The sequence below is a fragment of the Scyliorhinus torazame genome, chromosome 10 (assembly GCF_047496885.1).
Source record: "Scyliorhinus torazame isolate Kashiwa2021f chromosome 10, sScyTor2.1, whole genome shotgun sequence".
In the NCBI taxonomy this organism is placed as follows: Eukaryota; Metazoa; Chordata; class Chondrichthyes; order Carcharhiniformes; family Scyliorhinidae; genus Scyliorhinus; species Scyliorhinus torazame.
In genome coordinates, this window is record NC_092716.1 from 43,196,141 (window position 1) to 43,211,204 (window position 15,064).

Genomic DNA, 15,064 nt, shown 5'->3' on the forward strand with positions numbered 1-15,064 from the left:
CCCATCGAGTCCGCACCGGCCCTTAGAAAGAATACAAGCTTTATAAAGATTAATGACTTGGATAATGGAAGAGAGAGCTTATGTCCAAATTTTCAGACAACTCTTAAGTTAGAAGGCACAATAAGATGTGTAGATGGAACAGGATGTTGCAAAACGACATTGGCCGAATTAGTGAGTGGGTAAACCTATAGCAGATGGAGTTCAAAGAGCGAAAGTGAGAGATTATCTATTTTCAATTAGACTATTCATTTTCAATCTGAGAAAATCAAATTCAAACCATTTTCAATGGTGAGACGATAGGAACAGTGGAGGAGCGAAAGGAATTTAAATGCCCATGTACACCAATCACATAACACATGTGCATGGACTACAAAAAGTAATTCAACTGATTAATTTAACAGAAGCCTTTATAAAACAAAAAGTAGCCTTTATCTTAAGAGAGTTGGAATTCTGGTTCGAGTGTTGGGCACCAACTCTTAGGAAAGATATATTGGCTTTTTGGAAGAGGTGCTCTACAGATTCACTAGAATTACAGCAGGATTTAAACAGGATGCATACAATTAGTTTGCACTTCCTTGAATTTAGAGGGCTGACCGATGATTAAATTGTGATGTTTAAAATTATAAATGACAAAAGCAACTAATGGAGGAATTCAGAACAAGAAGTGTTCGGGATTATGAAGGGCCTAGATGGGGCGAGACGAAAAGGCTTGTTTCCACTAGCTGAGAGGGGTCAATTACCAGGCAGCAAGATTTAAAGTGATTGGTAGAAGAATTAGAGGGGACATGAGGAAAAACGTTTACACCCAGGGATGGTGGGCATCTGGAATTCACTATCTAAGATGGTGGCTGAGGCTGAACTGATCAATTCATTTAAAAGGTACCACGGTACCAAAACAAAAGGTACCTGGATCTGCATCTAAAGTGCTGTAACCTGCAAGGTTACAGACCAGGGGCATGAAGTGGGATTAAAATGAGTCTTTTTTTTGGCTGGCACAGCCACGATGGGCTGAATAGCTTCTTTCTGCACCATAACTTTTCTATAGTTCTAAGAGAGCCAAGCTAAGTAGATGTGAAATCAGGAAACTTTTTTTGCATCATCTTTGGTGGAAATCTAGATCTTGCTCTAGGCTGTGGATCTTTGGTCAATTGGATTTTCATAACTAAAGATTGAGATTGAGCAAGGAGGTTACAATGAACCTTTATAAAGCACTGGTTTAGCTTCAACTGGAGTTCTGTGTCCAATTTTGGTCACCACATTTCAGAAAAGATGTGAAGACTTTAGAATGAGTGCAAAGATTTACAATAGTTTCAGTTTTGAGGAGTTTCAGTAAAATGGACAGATTGGAGAAGCTGGGATTGTTTACCTTCGAGAAGAGAAGTTGAAAGAAGTTTTTTTAGAGATGTTCAAAATCATGAGGCGTTTGGACAAGTAGATAGGGGGAAACTTCCCACTGACAGAAGAAAATCTGAAGACAGCAAACCAACAGTGACATGAAGAAAAATCTTTTTACGCAGGAGTGATTAGGATCCAGAGTGTATTACCTGAGAGGGTGAGAGAAGCAGTGACAATCAGAGCTTTCAAAGTAAAATTGAGTAAGCACCTGAAGAGAAAGAAATTGCAGGGCATGACACAAGAGCGGGGAGTGGGGCAAGCTGAGTTACTCTTGCAGAAAGCCAGCACAAATAGCCTATTTCCGTTTTATAACCATACTAGGATAGATTTTTGTTGGGTAAAGATGATGAAGGTTGTGGAACACCAGCAGGTTATGCAGGGTCAACTATGATCTAACTCTGGTCAGTTAGCTCGCACGGTTAGAGCAAGGTGCTAATAACGCCAAGGTCGTGGGTTCATTCCCCACACTGGCCAACGACGCAAACCTGTCATGAAGCCAACTGAATGCCCTGCATGTTTACTTCACAACTATTATCTAACTGAGTAGCGGAACAGGTTTAAGAACCTATCTGCAGTAATATTGCCAAATTAGGCCTATTACCTTAATTTCCACCTGGTGTCGTTCCTCTGCATCCTCCATTTCTCGGTCTTTGTTTCTTAATTCTGACTTTCTCTCCTCCAGCTGCCGCTTTGTAATCTCCCAGAAAGTGTGGATTTTGTCACGTTCAAGCTGAAAGTAGTTCCGCTCTTCTCGTTCTCTGTCAAGTTCTTCACGCAGCCGAACAATGTGTTCCTCCAACTGTGTACAAAAGAATAATTAGTTTTTCAGCTGAAACCTGCGAACCATGAAGCACTCTACAGATATAGAATCATAGAGAACAGGAAGCTATTTGGCTCAAAGATGAAAACAAACTATCCCATTAATGCTCTTTTCTCACCACACTGCAGTTTTTTCCTCAAGTATTTATCCAATTCCCTTTTGGAAGTTACTACTGAATTGTAAAACAATGTCTCATCCCCCCCTCTGGCTCTTTAGAAAATTAACTTAAAATAAATTCAAAGGACCCATCCCTAGATGAGCTCAAACCACCAACCTTTTGCAACATGCTGACTAAATGCACCACAGATATAGATCATGCATAATCTTCATTTTCATGGAATAGAAGAACTTTACCTGTTCCTTGGACATTGCATCTGTAGAAAGGCCATCGATCACAGTTGGTGTTTTTGCCTTCTTGCTTCCTTTCCCTTTCTTCTTTTTGGGCGCCTGTTAAATGAAAACTTTTGTTAGTATCATGTTTTTTTTGCTATACATAATTAAAGCAAATAAAAACTCTCAGTAGGATTGGTAATGTTTACTCTAAGACCAAGAATATACTGTTTTCTGAGATCACCACTCTTACTATTTAGATTGAGCAGTTTTGCTTCTTTTCATACTTTTGGCAACAGGTTGGTTAATGCTGCCAATAATTTTACAAAATAATAGTGGGTAAATATTTTTTACAACAAATGGAGCCGCAAATTCCCTTACTCCACAAAGTTCATAGTTTTCAATCTGCTTAAGGTACATCCCATTTGCAAGCTGACCCTGATTTTTGATCAATCAATCAATAGGGTCAGTTTAGCTCAGTTGTGATGCAGAGTGAGGCCAAAAGTGTGGGTTCAATTCCTGTACTGTTCAGAGGTTATTCATGATTGGCAATGGGTTGGAGAACAGGCAAGACAAGAGAGTTGAGGCCAGGATGAGATCAGCCATGATCACATTCAAGGTGTTTAGGCTCGGGAGGCTAAATTGCCTACTCCTGCTCCTAGGTCATGTGTTCTGGGGAGGATATGCTCAGGCTAATTTTGCAATCCAGCTCTAGTCTGAAGGTAACAGATGAGGAACATATCAGCCATGGTAGAATGGCAGAGCAAACTCGATGGGCCAAATGGCCTAATTCTGCTCCTATATCTTTCCCTCGCCCAAAGTGTGGTGATCTTCAGGTTAAATCACCACCAGTCAACTCTCCTGCTCAAAGGGGAACACAGCCTATGGTCATCAGAGACTGTGGGGACTTTACTTACAATGTGTACTGTAGCAGAACTATCACATTCTAAACATGAATGCTTCTAGACATGTGTAGATTTTTCGGGCAGCAGTGGTTAGCACTGCTACCTCACAGCAACAGGGACCGGGTTCAATCCTGTCTTGGGTGACTGTCTGCATGGGTTTCCCCCTTGTGCTCCGGTTTCCTCCCACAGTCCAAAAGATGTGTAGGTTAGGTGGATTGTCTGCATGGGTCTCACCCCCACAAGCCAAAAGATGTGCAGGGTAGGTGAATTGACCATGCTAAATTGCCCCTTAATTGGAAAAAAATAATTGGGTATTTAAAAAAATGTTTGGTGGATTGGTCAAGCTAAATTGTCCCTTAGGTGTCCAAAGATGTTGGGTGTAGTTACGGGGATGGAGCGGGCGAGTGGGCCTAGGTAGGGTGCTCTTACAGAGGGTCAGTGAAGATTCAATGGGCCGAGTGGCCTCCTTCTGCATTGTTGGTACTCTATTCTATGTGGTACCATGATGCATACAATCGGCTCACTTATGCCTCTGTATCTCTACCTAAAGATTAAGATACAGGTGGAATGGAGTTACAGTGACAAAGACTTCCGGTGGCGGCCATGAGCGACTCTCGTCTACGAACTTCGACGACAGCCTTTTTTTTAAACCCCAACAAACAGGCACCAGAATGACCTATCATTCCCCCAGAGTTACAGTAACAAGATCTCAACATCTTAAAGAAATGTTTTTAAATCTCACTAAGGCATGAAGAGGCCACAAACAGATCAGCCATATCTTATTGAATGGCGGAGCAGGCTCAATGATCTGAATAACCTACTCCTAATTCGTATGTTTGTATGTATGCATGAAAATTACAGATAAAAAGGCAGCTTCAAGATATTGGGCCCGGTCTTCCCAAAAGGGACCAAAGTTCCCGAGCGAGCACGTTTAGCCATGTGTTTCCTGGCAGTCACAGTGTCGAGAAACACATGGCTATTCAACGCGACTCGTTTTGAATGAAGGACCTAAACAGGGAACGGGCAGCTGAGGCTGCACATAGCCCCGTTTTTTACAATGGAGAGCTATGCTCGCCGCAACTCCCCATTGTAACAAGAGATCGGGACACGATTTTTAAATGGCGGCCCAATCTCCGAGGCACTAAAAAAAAAAAAAACAACCTTCCCTCAGCCAGGACGCAACATGGGCTGTCCCCCACGGCCCCCCAAAACACCCCTGGTGGTGCCAACCTGGCACCCTGTCAATGCTGCTGGCAGTGCCACCCAGGCACCTTGGCATTGCCAGGCTGGCACCCAGGTGGCATTGCCAGTGTGCCCAGCTGGCACTGCCAGGGTGCTCAGGTGACACCAGTGCCAGGGCACCATCCTGCCCAAAGGGAATGCAGCTTGGGACCGCTGATCCCCTTGGAGACCCTCACGAGTGCCCTTTCATCTGGTCCCCGTTTGTAGGGGCCAGTGCGAAACAGCGCTTGCCCGAGGTTCCCCAGGCAAAATCTGCACATTAGAGTATGGCTTATGGCCTCACCCTAATATGCAAATTTGCCAAAAACTGATCCCGGCCATTTTGGGCAACACAGGTGGAGAAGGTAGTCAAGAAGGCATAAGGCATGCTTGCCTTCATTAGCCGGGGCATTGAGTATAAAAATTGGCAAGTCATGTTGCAGCTGTATAGAACCTTAGTTAGGCCACACTTGGAGTATAGTATTCAATTCTGGTCGCCACACTACCAGAAGGATGTGGAGCCTTTAGAGAGGGTGCAGAAGAGATTTACCAAGATGTTGCCTGGTATGGAGGGCATTAGCTCTGAGGCGAGGTTGAATAAACTTGGTTTGTTCTCACTGGAACAAAGGAGGTTGAGGGGTGACCTGATAGAGGTCTACGAAATTCTGAGGGGCATAGACAGAGTGGATAGTCAGGGACTTTTTCCCAGGGTAGAGGGGTCAATTTCTAGGGGGCATAGGTGTAATGTGCGAGGGGCAAGGTTTAGAGGAGATGTACGAGGTAAGTTTTTTTACACAGAGGGTAGTGGGTGCCTGGAACTCGCTGCTGGAGGAGGTGGTGGACGCAGGGACGATAGTGACGTTTAAGGGCATCTTGACAAATACATGAATAGGGTGGGAATAGAGGGATATGGACCCCAGAAGTGTAGATTTTAGTTTAGATGGGCAGCATGGTCGGCGCAGGCTTGGAGGGGCGAAGGGCCTGTTCCTGTACTGTACTTTTCTTTGATTCCCCTTGCAATGATTTGTGAGATTGCGTCGAATCTCATGAGGCATTGCAAGCCGGGTAGGTCCCTGGAGCGGGATCTCCCAGCTTTCACTGGCTGCCGGGAGCTGTTTTTCTGGCGCAGCGGCGCAGCATGGCCAGAGGATCGGGCCCATTATTTTTATTAGAGATACAAATAAACAAAGTCTAAGAGGAATTAAGGCACAGAAAATATTATGGCGTTCAAATCTTTTCCTCATTAAAATCGTGTAAATTCCAGCGTTTGAACATTTTACACATCTCAATACACATTTAAACTTCTAACATTCATAGGCATGTCATTTATTGTAACATTTAAGAATTGTACACCTTTTTAAAAAATGTACTAATTCATAGAATCACTGCAGTGCAGGCCATTCTGCACTGATCCTCCGAAAGAGCACTCTACCTAGGTCCACTCCTCCGCAAACCCACCTAACCCTTTAGACACTAGGGGACAATTTATTTAGTTATTTTTTAATTTTGAGTACCCAGCTATTTTTTTCCAATTAAGAGGCAATTTAGCATGGCCATCTCCCCTGCACATCTTTTTGGGTTGTGGGGGTGAGACCCACGCAGACACAGGGAGAATGTGCAAACTGCACACGGACAGTGACCTGGGGCCGGGATCGAACCCAAGTCCTCGGCGCCATGAGACTAAGGGGCAATTGGCGGGGCTAATCCACCTAACCTACATATCTTTGGACTGTGGGAGGAAACCGGAGCATTCAGAGGAAACCCGCGCAGACACAGGGAGAAAGTGCAAACACCACAGTCACCCAAGGCTGGAATTGAACCCGGGTCCATGGCGCTGTGAGGCAGCAGTGCTAGCCACCTTGCCGCCATTCCCCCCTGAGATTTTCACTTTACAGGGAGGATTGCTACCAAAATGCAATAGCAAGTGTCATCTTGACTCCATTGGTGGCAGTCTTTGCCTTTGCACCAGAAGGTTGAAAGTTCAAGTTCAACTTTGAGGCTTGAAGTCATAACCTAGCTGATAAATGAGTGTAGTGCTGGGGAATGCGGTTGCCTGGTATAATTCAACAAACATCACTAAACGGATTATCAAGTCATTTATCCCTTTGCTGTTTGTGGGAATCGTGTAACATCCAAAATATAGCGACATGTTGGTGCATAGGTCAAAATCTTTTGGGATCCCAGAAAGATGTGATAAAATACAAGTTCATTCCTTCTTAATTTGTTTAGTCAGTTTTTCTATGTATGGGGGGGTCGGGGGAAGGGAAGTGGATGTCGGGGGAAAGTTGATGGGGGGGGCGGGGAGCAGGATGTGTTGTCCAGGCCGGTTTCTGAGCTCTGGGCCGACTCCAGCTCCTCCGCCTAACTCTGAGCGTTTTTGTTTGACGCGGCTCCACACTGACACTCACCATCTTGGCGGCAGGGCTGCTGCTCCGGGCCGATCGACTGGAAGCGTCTGTTTACCCACAGCACCATGGAAACCGCGCCCGAGGCAGGGCGACGACAGTCCCGCGAGGCTGCGCGCGGGCCACTCAGCGGCCCCGCCCCCGCCCAGAGGGAGGGGCCTGAGCTGGAGGGAGGGGCCTGAGCTGGAGGGAGGGGCCTGAGCCTGACGTCTTTGTCACGGGGCGCGCGCGGCACCCAGCGGCCCCCGGGGGGAGGGGCCGAGGCCGGGGGGAGGGGCCGGTGCCTGACGTCAATGGGCCGGGGCGCTCGCCGCACTCAGCGGTCCACAGAGCCGAGTTTAAACAAACTCTATTCATAAATAAGGACAGTTACCATGGTAATGTCCAGTTGCTCTCTGGAACTGGAGGCCGACAGTGGAAGAGGCACAGCATTTCAGTAGTTAAATGCTGCCTTAAAGCATTAGAGCAAATATACAGGATTTACATCCAGTCAGTAATATTTGCACAATTGCAAAAGAGACATTGCAGCAATATCAATTTATAACTAACCTTCTGGTAACTGGTTAGATCAGAATAATTTATTTAATAGGGACTTATTTCCTTTCAGGCAGAGGAAGAGAAAGATTACCAAACTATTCTGAATGCTAAAGGGAGAAGGTGCCTCCGATCTATGATATTTATTGTTTAATGTAACGTACATTTTAAAGGAAAATCATAGTTTCAGTGGATGTTTCCACTGAAAATCCCAGCATTTACAAAAAAGTGAACTAGGGCGACATTGTAGCCCAACATTTGTGGGAGCTGCAGCACCATGGATCTGACATTTGTGGGTTAACTGAGGGCAGCACAGTGGCGCAGTGGTTAGCACTGCTGCCTCACAGCACCGAGGTCCCAGGTTCGATCCGCTGGTTCTGGGTGGCTGTCCGTGTGGAGTTTGCACATTCTCCCCCGTGTCTGCGTGGGTTTCACCCCCACAACCCAAAGATGTGCAGGGTAGGTGGATTTGGCCACGCTAAATTGCCCCTTAATTGGAAAAAATGAATTGGGTACTCTAAATTTTTTTTTAAATTATGGGTTAACTGCAGCTAGAATGACCACTTGGTTTCTACAATATTTAAGAGGTGTCAAAGGAAGAAAGCAGCCACATCCACACTGAGAAAAAGGCAGTGGAAAAACCATTGATCGATCCCATGTGGCTCGCTTGTCCTTCATTTGGGTGAAATCACCTCAGTGCCTCTTGCATTCTAGGTAGTGTATATGGAGCCAATTAGTCAGAGGAGATTGAAAAATAGAGGGCGTGATTCAACTAAATGGTAACAAAATCCCAAAGCAAGCGCATTTAGCCACCTGTTCGCTGAGAAACAAACACCAGGCTATGGAACACGACTCACGTTTGATAAGGGGCTTCGACGGAGCCCCGTTTTGTATAGGGCGAAGCTCCGCTCGCTGGAACTCCTCAGTATAGTACAACCTCTGACCCTCCCCAACCTGACATCCCCCAACCCCAATGCTCTATGGGAGGATGCCCAGCTGCACCCTACCCCCCCCCCCCCCCCCCGTACCCGCCAACCAGGGCACCTCCGGCCCGATCACATCTGTGCAAAAAAATGCCAGTTTGGCACCCTGGCAGTGCCACTTGGGACACCTTGGCAGTGACAGGCTGGCACCCACATGGCATTACCTGGGTACCAGGGTGCCGGTGCCTGGGTGCCCATGTGGCACTAGCAGTGCCAGGATGCCAACCTGCCCAAAAGGGCTGCACATGGGGGCCTCCGATCGCCTGGGAGACCCCGAGCGCCGTCCCATCTGATCCCAATTTGTGGAGACCAGTACTGAATGGCACTCGCCCGAGGTCTCCGAGGCGAAAGAGATTGATCCCACGCCTCGGGTAACTCTGGAATCTGGCTGCCTCGCTTTAAAATGCAGATTTGCTAAAAAGTGATAGGATTCACATCGCAATGCCGCCGTTAGATCCCGGGAGCGGGGTCTCCCGGCTTTTATCAGCCACGCTGCACCTTGGCGAGCTACTTTTCGGGCAGAGTGTGACCATTAAACCGTCCCCAAACCTGTGTACCCGAACAGATGCTGGAATGTGGCGACTAGGGGCTTTTCACAGTAACTTCATTGCAGTGTTAATGTAAACCTACTTGAGACAATATAGGTTATTTATTTTATTTATCATGGTCTCAAAGCCTCTCATCCAAAATGCATCACAACCATCTATAATTTACACAATGGCAATTTGCACAAGGTTCTCCCTGGATCTGACGGGAGGGGGTCGCAGTGGTGTCCCTCAAAGTCACTACAGCCCTTAATGTTTGCCCCATAGAAGCCTTTCAATCTGCTAGAAAGGGCTGTATCTTGTTTCAGTCGGCAATTCAGTTATACTTTAAAAATATATATTTTTATTGTTGTTTAGCAGTTTTTACAGAGTAGCAAACAGCTCTTGTGTATCTGGTTTTACAAACAAGTTTGGGTCTTATTTACACCGTTCTGTACATGAGGTCCCCCTTCACTCCCTTCCCTTCATTTGTAGTTTAGTTCTCCTCTTAGTGTTGCTGTCTGCCCTGGGCACCCTGTATTGCGCTCCGCTTCTTTCTGCTGGGGCTTTTAGTTTGATGCATGGCCCGTCCCTTTATCCCCATGCTTTGTTTTGTGCTTCCCTTCCCTCCCCTTCCCCTTCTGCCTCCTTCTCTTATGTGTGTCTTCCCTTGTCTTCCACCCCCCCTCACCCCCTCCCCCCGTCTTCCTAGCCGCTGTTCGCCTTGAACAGGCCTTAGAATAGGCTAATGAATGGAGATGACAGATGCCTTCTTTGCTATTACCAAAAGTGCATCAGCATATCACAAGAAAATAAATAACAATTAAGAACATGAGTAGGTCATTCAGCCCCTCAAGCTTCTTCTGCTATTTGGTGAGATCATGGCTGATCTGTTTGTGGATTCAACTCTATTTCAACTCTACTCCTATAACCCAGCACGGTGGCATAGTGGTTAGCACAATTGCTTCACAGCTCCAGGGTCCCAGGTTTGATTCCGGCTTGGGTCACTGTCTGTGCGGAGTCTGCACATCCTCGCCGTGTCTGCGTGGGTTTCCTCCGGGTGCTCTGGTTTCCTCCCACAGTCCAAAGATGTGCAGGTTAGGTGGATTGGCCATGATAAATTGCCCTTAGTGTCCAAAAATTGCCCTTAGTGTTGGGTGGGGTTACTGGGTTATGGGGATAGGGTGGAGGTGTGGACCTTGAGTAGCGTGCTCTTTCCGAGAGCCGGTGCAGACTCGATGGGCCGAATGGCCTTCTTCTGCACTGTAAATTCTATGAAACCCTCAACTCCTTTGTCAATCAAGAATCTTAGCGAATTTAGCTTTAGAAAAATGTAATGGTCTTGCCTGTCTCCACTGCTCTCTGGGAATGAGAATTCCACAGACTGACAAACGCTTCTATTTCCTTTTACCTAATCTATTTATCTAGCTTACCCTTAAACATATCTACTCTACTCTTGCCAACTATTCCATGTGGTAACAAGTTCCATCACTTGCTCGGTAAAGAAATTAAAACAAAAGTAAGTTCTCTACTCATTATGGTAGATCTATCAATTGATTATACTCAGCTCTGGGGTATAATCCAATAAAACAATTAATGCCCCTTCCAAATTTATGGTTGGGTTTTATGCTAGCATCACAAGTACTCACAGATTGATTCTCCCTCTGAATGTTTTCACAAGTGCCCACCTCTGGCCTGACTATTTCTGCATCCATTTTACCTTTTATATTAAACAACATTTTTTTATAGTGAACTTGAGTCAGAAGAGGTGGTGTATAGTGCAAGCTGGAAGACTCAGAAATTGTAATAAAACGTCTTCCCCCACTCTTCACCATTAATAGAATGGACGATACTGGGAACATCTGGTGGCAACATGTAGGTAGAGGTCGCACATTGGGTGGCTCCTGCTACAGTTTTTGGTTTTGGGCCCTTTGCACCCAGTTTATTTTGAGAGATTTTGATATGATTTATTGTAGGAAAGTCTAAGGCAGCCAAAGGATGTCGAAAATCCAGAAAAAGAATCAGGTTAAAAAGGGGGCGAGCGAAAGTCTGCCAGCGAGTTCAGAGGGGAGTCGATCATGAGGGAAGATGGTGGGTGTAGGCTTGTCGAGTGGGAGCGCGTCCATTACGGTGGATAAGCTGGCCGAAGTGATGGCGGGGAGGTTTGAGCGGGTGTTTTCTAAGCACTTTGATAAGCATCGCAAAGAGATGATGATATCGCTGAAGGAGTGGTTGGATGAGACTCTTGCCCCGATGAAGGAGGCTCTGGCAAAGACATTGATGGAGGTGTGGGATCAAGGAGAGGCGTTGAAGGGATTGGAAGAGACCTCATCGCAGCACAGCGACAGTTCACCTTGATGGATGCTGTTTTTTCTATGTGAGGAGGGGGCTCTGGCGGGGGCTACCTCGCTGGCAAACATGAGTTGGCTAGCAAGTCCAAAGATATGAAAGTTAGGTGGATTGGCCATGCTAAATTGCCTTTAGTGTTCAAAATGGTACGGTGGGGTTACTGGGTTATGGGGATATGGTTGGAGATGCGGGCTTAAGTAGGGAGCTCTTTCCAATGGCCAGTGCAGACTTAATGGGCTGAATGCCTGCCTACTTCTGCACTGTAAATTCTATGTTTCTAAATGGGAGCGAGGTGGGGGGAGGGGTTGTGGTCATTGGAAAATATGGACAGGATACAATGGGCCTGGGAGTTGTGGGGTTGGGGACAATACTGGTTTCAAGATGAAGTGGCTGGGGGTTTCTGGTAAGGGGGAGGGGAAGGGGGTTGACGGTGACTAGGGGCAGGGTTGGGTCTCACCTGCTGGACAGGGCCAGGAGTAGTGGCTATGACTGATAGGAGGAGGGGGGTGAGAGACCCCAGGTCCAGGTGGTGACGTGGAACATGCGGGGGCTGGTGGACTGGTAAAGTAAGCGAGAGTTTTCTCGCAGTTGAAGAGCTTGAAAGCCGATGTGGTGCTGCTGCAACAGACCCACCTGAGGGTGAAGGACCAGGTTTCGGAAGGGCTGGGTGAGTCAGGTGTTACACTCAGGATGGGAGGAACGAGGGATGATGGAGATGAAGGACTTGTTTTTGGAAAAGCGGTTTGCACTGGGAGGACTTTGGAGGAGGATAAGGGAGGGGGTGAAGGCTAAAAAGGAGGAGGAGTTGGGGATGACACTGGAGGATGGATTCTGGTGTGAAGTACTGCGGAGGGTGAATGCCTCGACCTGGTGTGCAAGGCTGAGGTTGATACAACTAATGGTGCTACACAGAGTTTACCTGACAAAGTCGAGGATGAGCCGGCTGTCTGAGGGGATGGAGGACATTTGTAAGCGGTGTGGGAGTGGCCTAGCCAATCACGTACATATGTTCGGGTCCTGCCCGAAGTTGGAGAAACTTTGGAAGTCGATCTTCAGCACCATGTCGGCAATCTTGCATGTGGACTTGGGGCCCAGTCCCTTGGGGGCCATATTTGGGGTGTTGGACTTGCCGGAGTTGCAGACGGGAGTGGGGGCAGATGTTTTAGCCTTCGCCTCATAGGTCCCTTGCAGAATGGTTGTGATGGGGTGGAGGTCAGCTTCTCCACCCTGTGCCTCGGTGCGGGTGAGGGATTTAATGGAGCTCGTTGTACTTAGAAAAGGTGAAATTCGCTTTAAGAGGAGTGAGTGAGGGCTTCCATAAAAGATGGGGTTTGCTCATACTACATCTCGGGGAGCTGGTTACCATCAACGTCTTGGGGGGGCTGAAGGTTGGTGGGGGTGGGTTTACGTGTTGGTGTTGGGTTTATTTTGTTTTGTAATGTTATATGTTATAAGGGGATCAGGGGTTATGGGGAGAAGGCAGGAGAATGAGGATGAGAAAATATCAGCCATGATTGAATGGCGGAGCAGACTCGATGGGCCAAGTGGCCTAATTCTGCTCCTTTGTCTTATGGTCTTATGTGTTAACTGTAAAAATGTTAACATTTGATTGTCACAAGTAGGCTTACATTAATACGGCAATTAAGTTACTGTGAAAAGCCTTTGTCGCCACATTCCGGCGCCTGTTCGGGTACACTGAGGGAGAACTCAGAATGTCCAAATTACCTAACAGCACATCTTTCGGGACTTGTGGGAGGAAACCGGAGCACCCAGAGGAAACCCATGCAGACATAGGGAGAACGTGCACACTCCACACAGACAGTGATCCAAGCCGGAAATCGAACCTGGGACCCTGGAGCTGTGAAGCAGCAGTGCTACCCACTGTGCTACCGTGCTGCCCACTATCGAACAGACGATACTGGATTTATCTACTCATGCCAATCACAGAAGTGTACCCTTGGGCCAGATTGTAAAATAAGTCCTGTAAGCATAAAACAGCATATTACTGGTATTAATCTCTTCTGCAAAAAACCTAAATGTCTTTAAAACTGTGAAGAACAGCATTCGTATGACTGATAGTGCAGAATGTAGCCTTTTGATTGTTTCCATTTCATACTTAGATTTCCCTGGGTCATGCATTATTTCTCTATTGGATGGATACCCAGATGACTGTACCCATCAGTGACTATCCAGAGCGACGTGAGGTGATCTGCCCTCTGATTTTCTCAGCAGGAATGTTTAAATACCTACTTTACTCTGTCTTCTGATGATCTAGCCAAGATTAGGGAGCTGGAGAAATGACAAAACTCCACCTCTTTAAGGATGTACACTGTGGGAAGAGGAAGCTGTGCAATGTCTCCTTTCTTTTCTGAGCAGGCCTGGGGTATCAGCTGCCAGTGCCAGCAGACAGCTTAAATTGTCAGCATGCAATTCCGATTCTGGAGCAGCTGGAATATGTATCCCATGTGTAGGCAACAAAGGTTTCTCTTAAACCAGATTTCTAATTAAAGCCAGTACTAAATCCTGTTATAATTTATAGAATCTTTTCAAGCATTCCTGAGTTAATTTAAGAATCTGAAATATTTTTGTGATGTAACAAAGAGCTCATATGTATTATAATGTGTGTGCTATTAAATGTGTCTGTCCATCACTCAGATTGAAAAAGGGACAACTGCTTGAAAGAAGGTTCAATTCAGAACAGGAGGATCAACACGAGCCTTTCTGATTCCAAATCTAGTCTGTGATGGGTCTGAGTGATAATATTTTTTACAGCTGCAAAAAATGATGCCACCATGTAAATAATCTGATATTACTCTGTAAGTAAAATAAAATTATTTGGGCTATTCTGCCCTGATGTGATCACAATCAACTCTTGAGCCAAGATAGTTAACCCATTTATTTTAATATTTGCATGGAACATGTAAATCTCATAGACTTCATTCAATGTAACTTCAGTTTTGATTTTAACTGCTTTTAATTTAACATTTCCTACAAGGGGAACGCATTTATAGAGCTTGATACAGTCCAGAGGTGTGCAGGTTAGGTGAATTGGCCATGCTAAATTGCCCCTTAGTGTCCAAAAGGTTAGGTGGGGTTACTGGGTTACGGGATAGGGGGGGGGGCCTACATAGGGTGCTCTTTCAGAGGGTCGTTGCAGATGTGATGGGCCGAATGGCCTCCTTCTGCACTGTAGTGATTCCATGATTCTTTATAAATATCCTCAGAATAGCCCAAATAATATTTTTTTTAATAAAATAATTATCATACAGTGCAAAAGGAGGCTGTTTGGCCCATTAAGTCTGTGTTGGTTCTTTGAAAGAGCTATCCAATTAGTCCCACCTGAGGGGCACACATTAGAGGGTTATCATTGCATTTGAAAAGCACCACACCTTTACTATTGCACTGACGTGCCAACAAGATTTTGCACTTAAGTTCTGGGGGCCTGGAACCTTCTTTCTCAAAGACAAGAGCGATACCATTGAGTCAGGTTTGACTCCAATGCTAAACACAAGTGATGTGGATATTTTAGTTACAAAAGAGTCTGTGTGTCCAATGCTAATGGCTGAGTTATTCTCAATGCATTACATTGATGTCTAAA

The 15,064-nt window shown here is 46.1% G+C and overlaps 1 protein-coding gene across 1 annotated transcript in view; it reads right to left on the minus strand.

The window, feature by feature from the left end:
- Positions 1-7,230, minus strand: part of gas8 (growth arrest-specific 8) — a 47,230-nt gene extending 40,000 nt beyond the window's left edge. Inside the window, exons 1-3 of the mRNA XM_072518031.1 lie at positions 7,080-7,230; positions 2,570-2,662; positions 1,997-2,194 (exon numbers count right to left, since the gene is read on the minus strand). Of these exons, the coding sequence (XP_072374132.1) occupies positions 1,997-2,194; positions 2,570-2,662; positions 7,080-7,082 (294 nt within the window). The 5' untranslated portion in view covers positions 7,083-7,230. The remainder of the gene's footprint in view (positions 1-1,996; positions 2,195-2,569; positions 2,663-7,079) is intronic.
- Between the last annotated feature and the right edge of the window lie 7,834 nt (positions 7,231-15,064).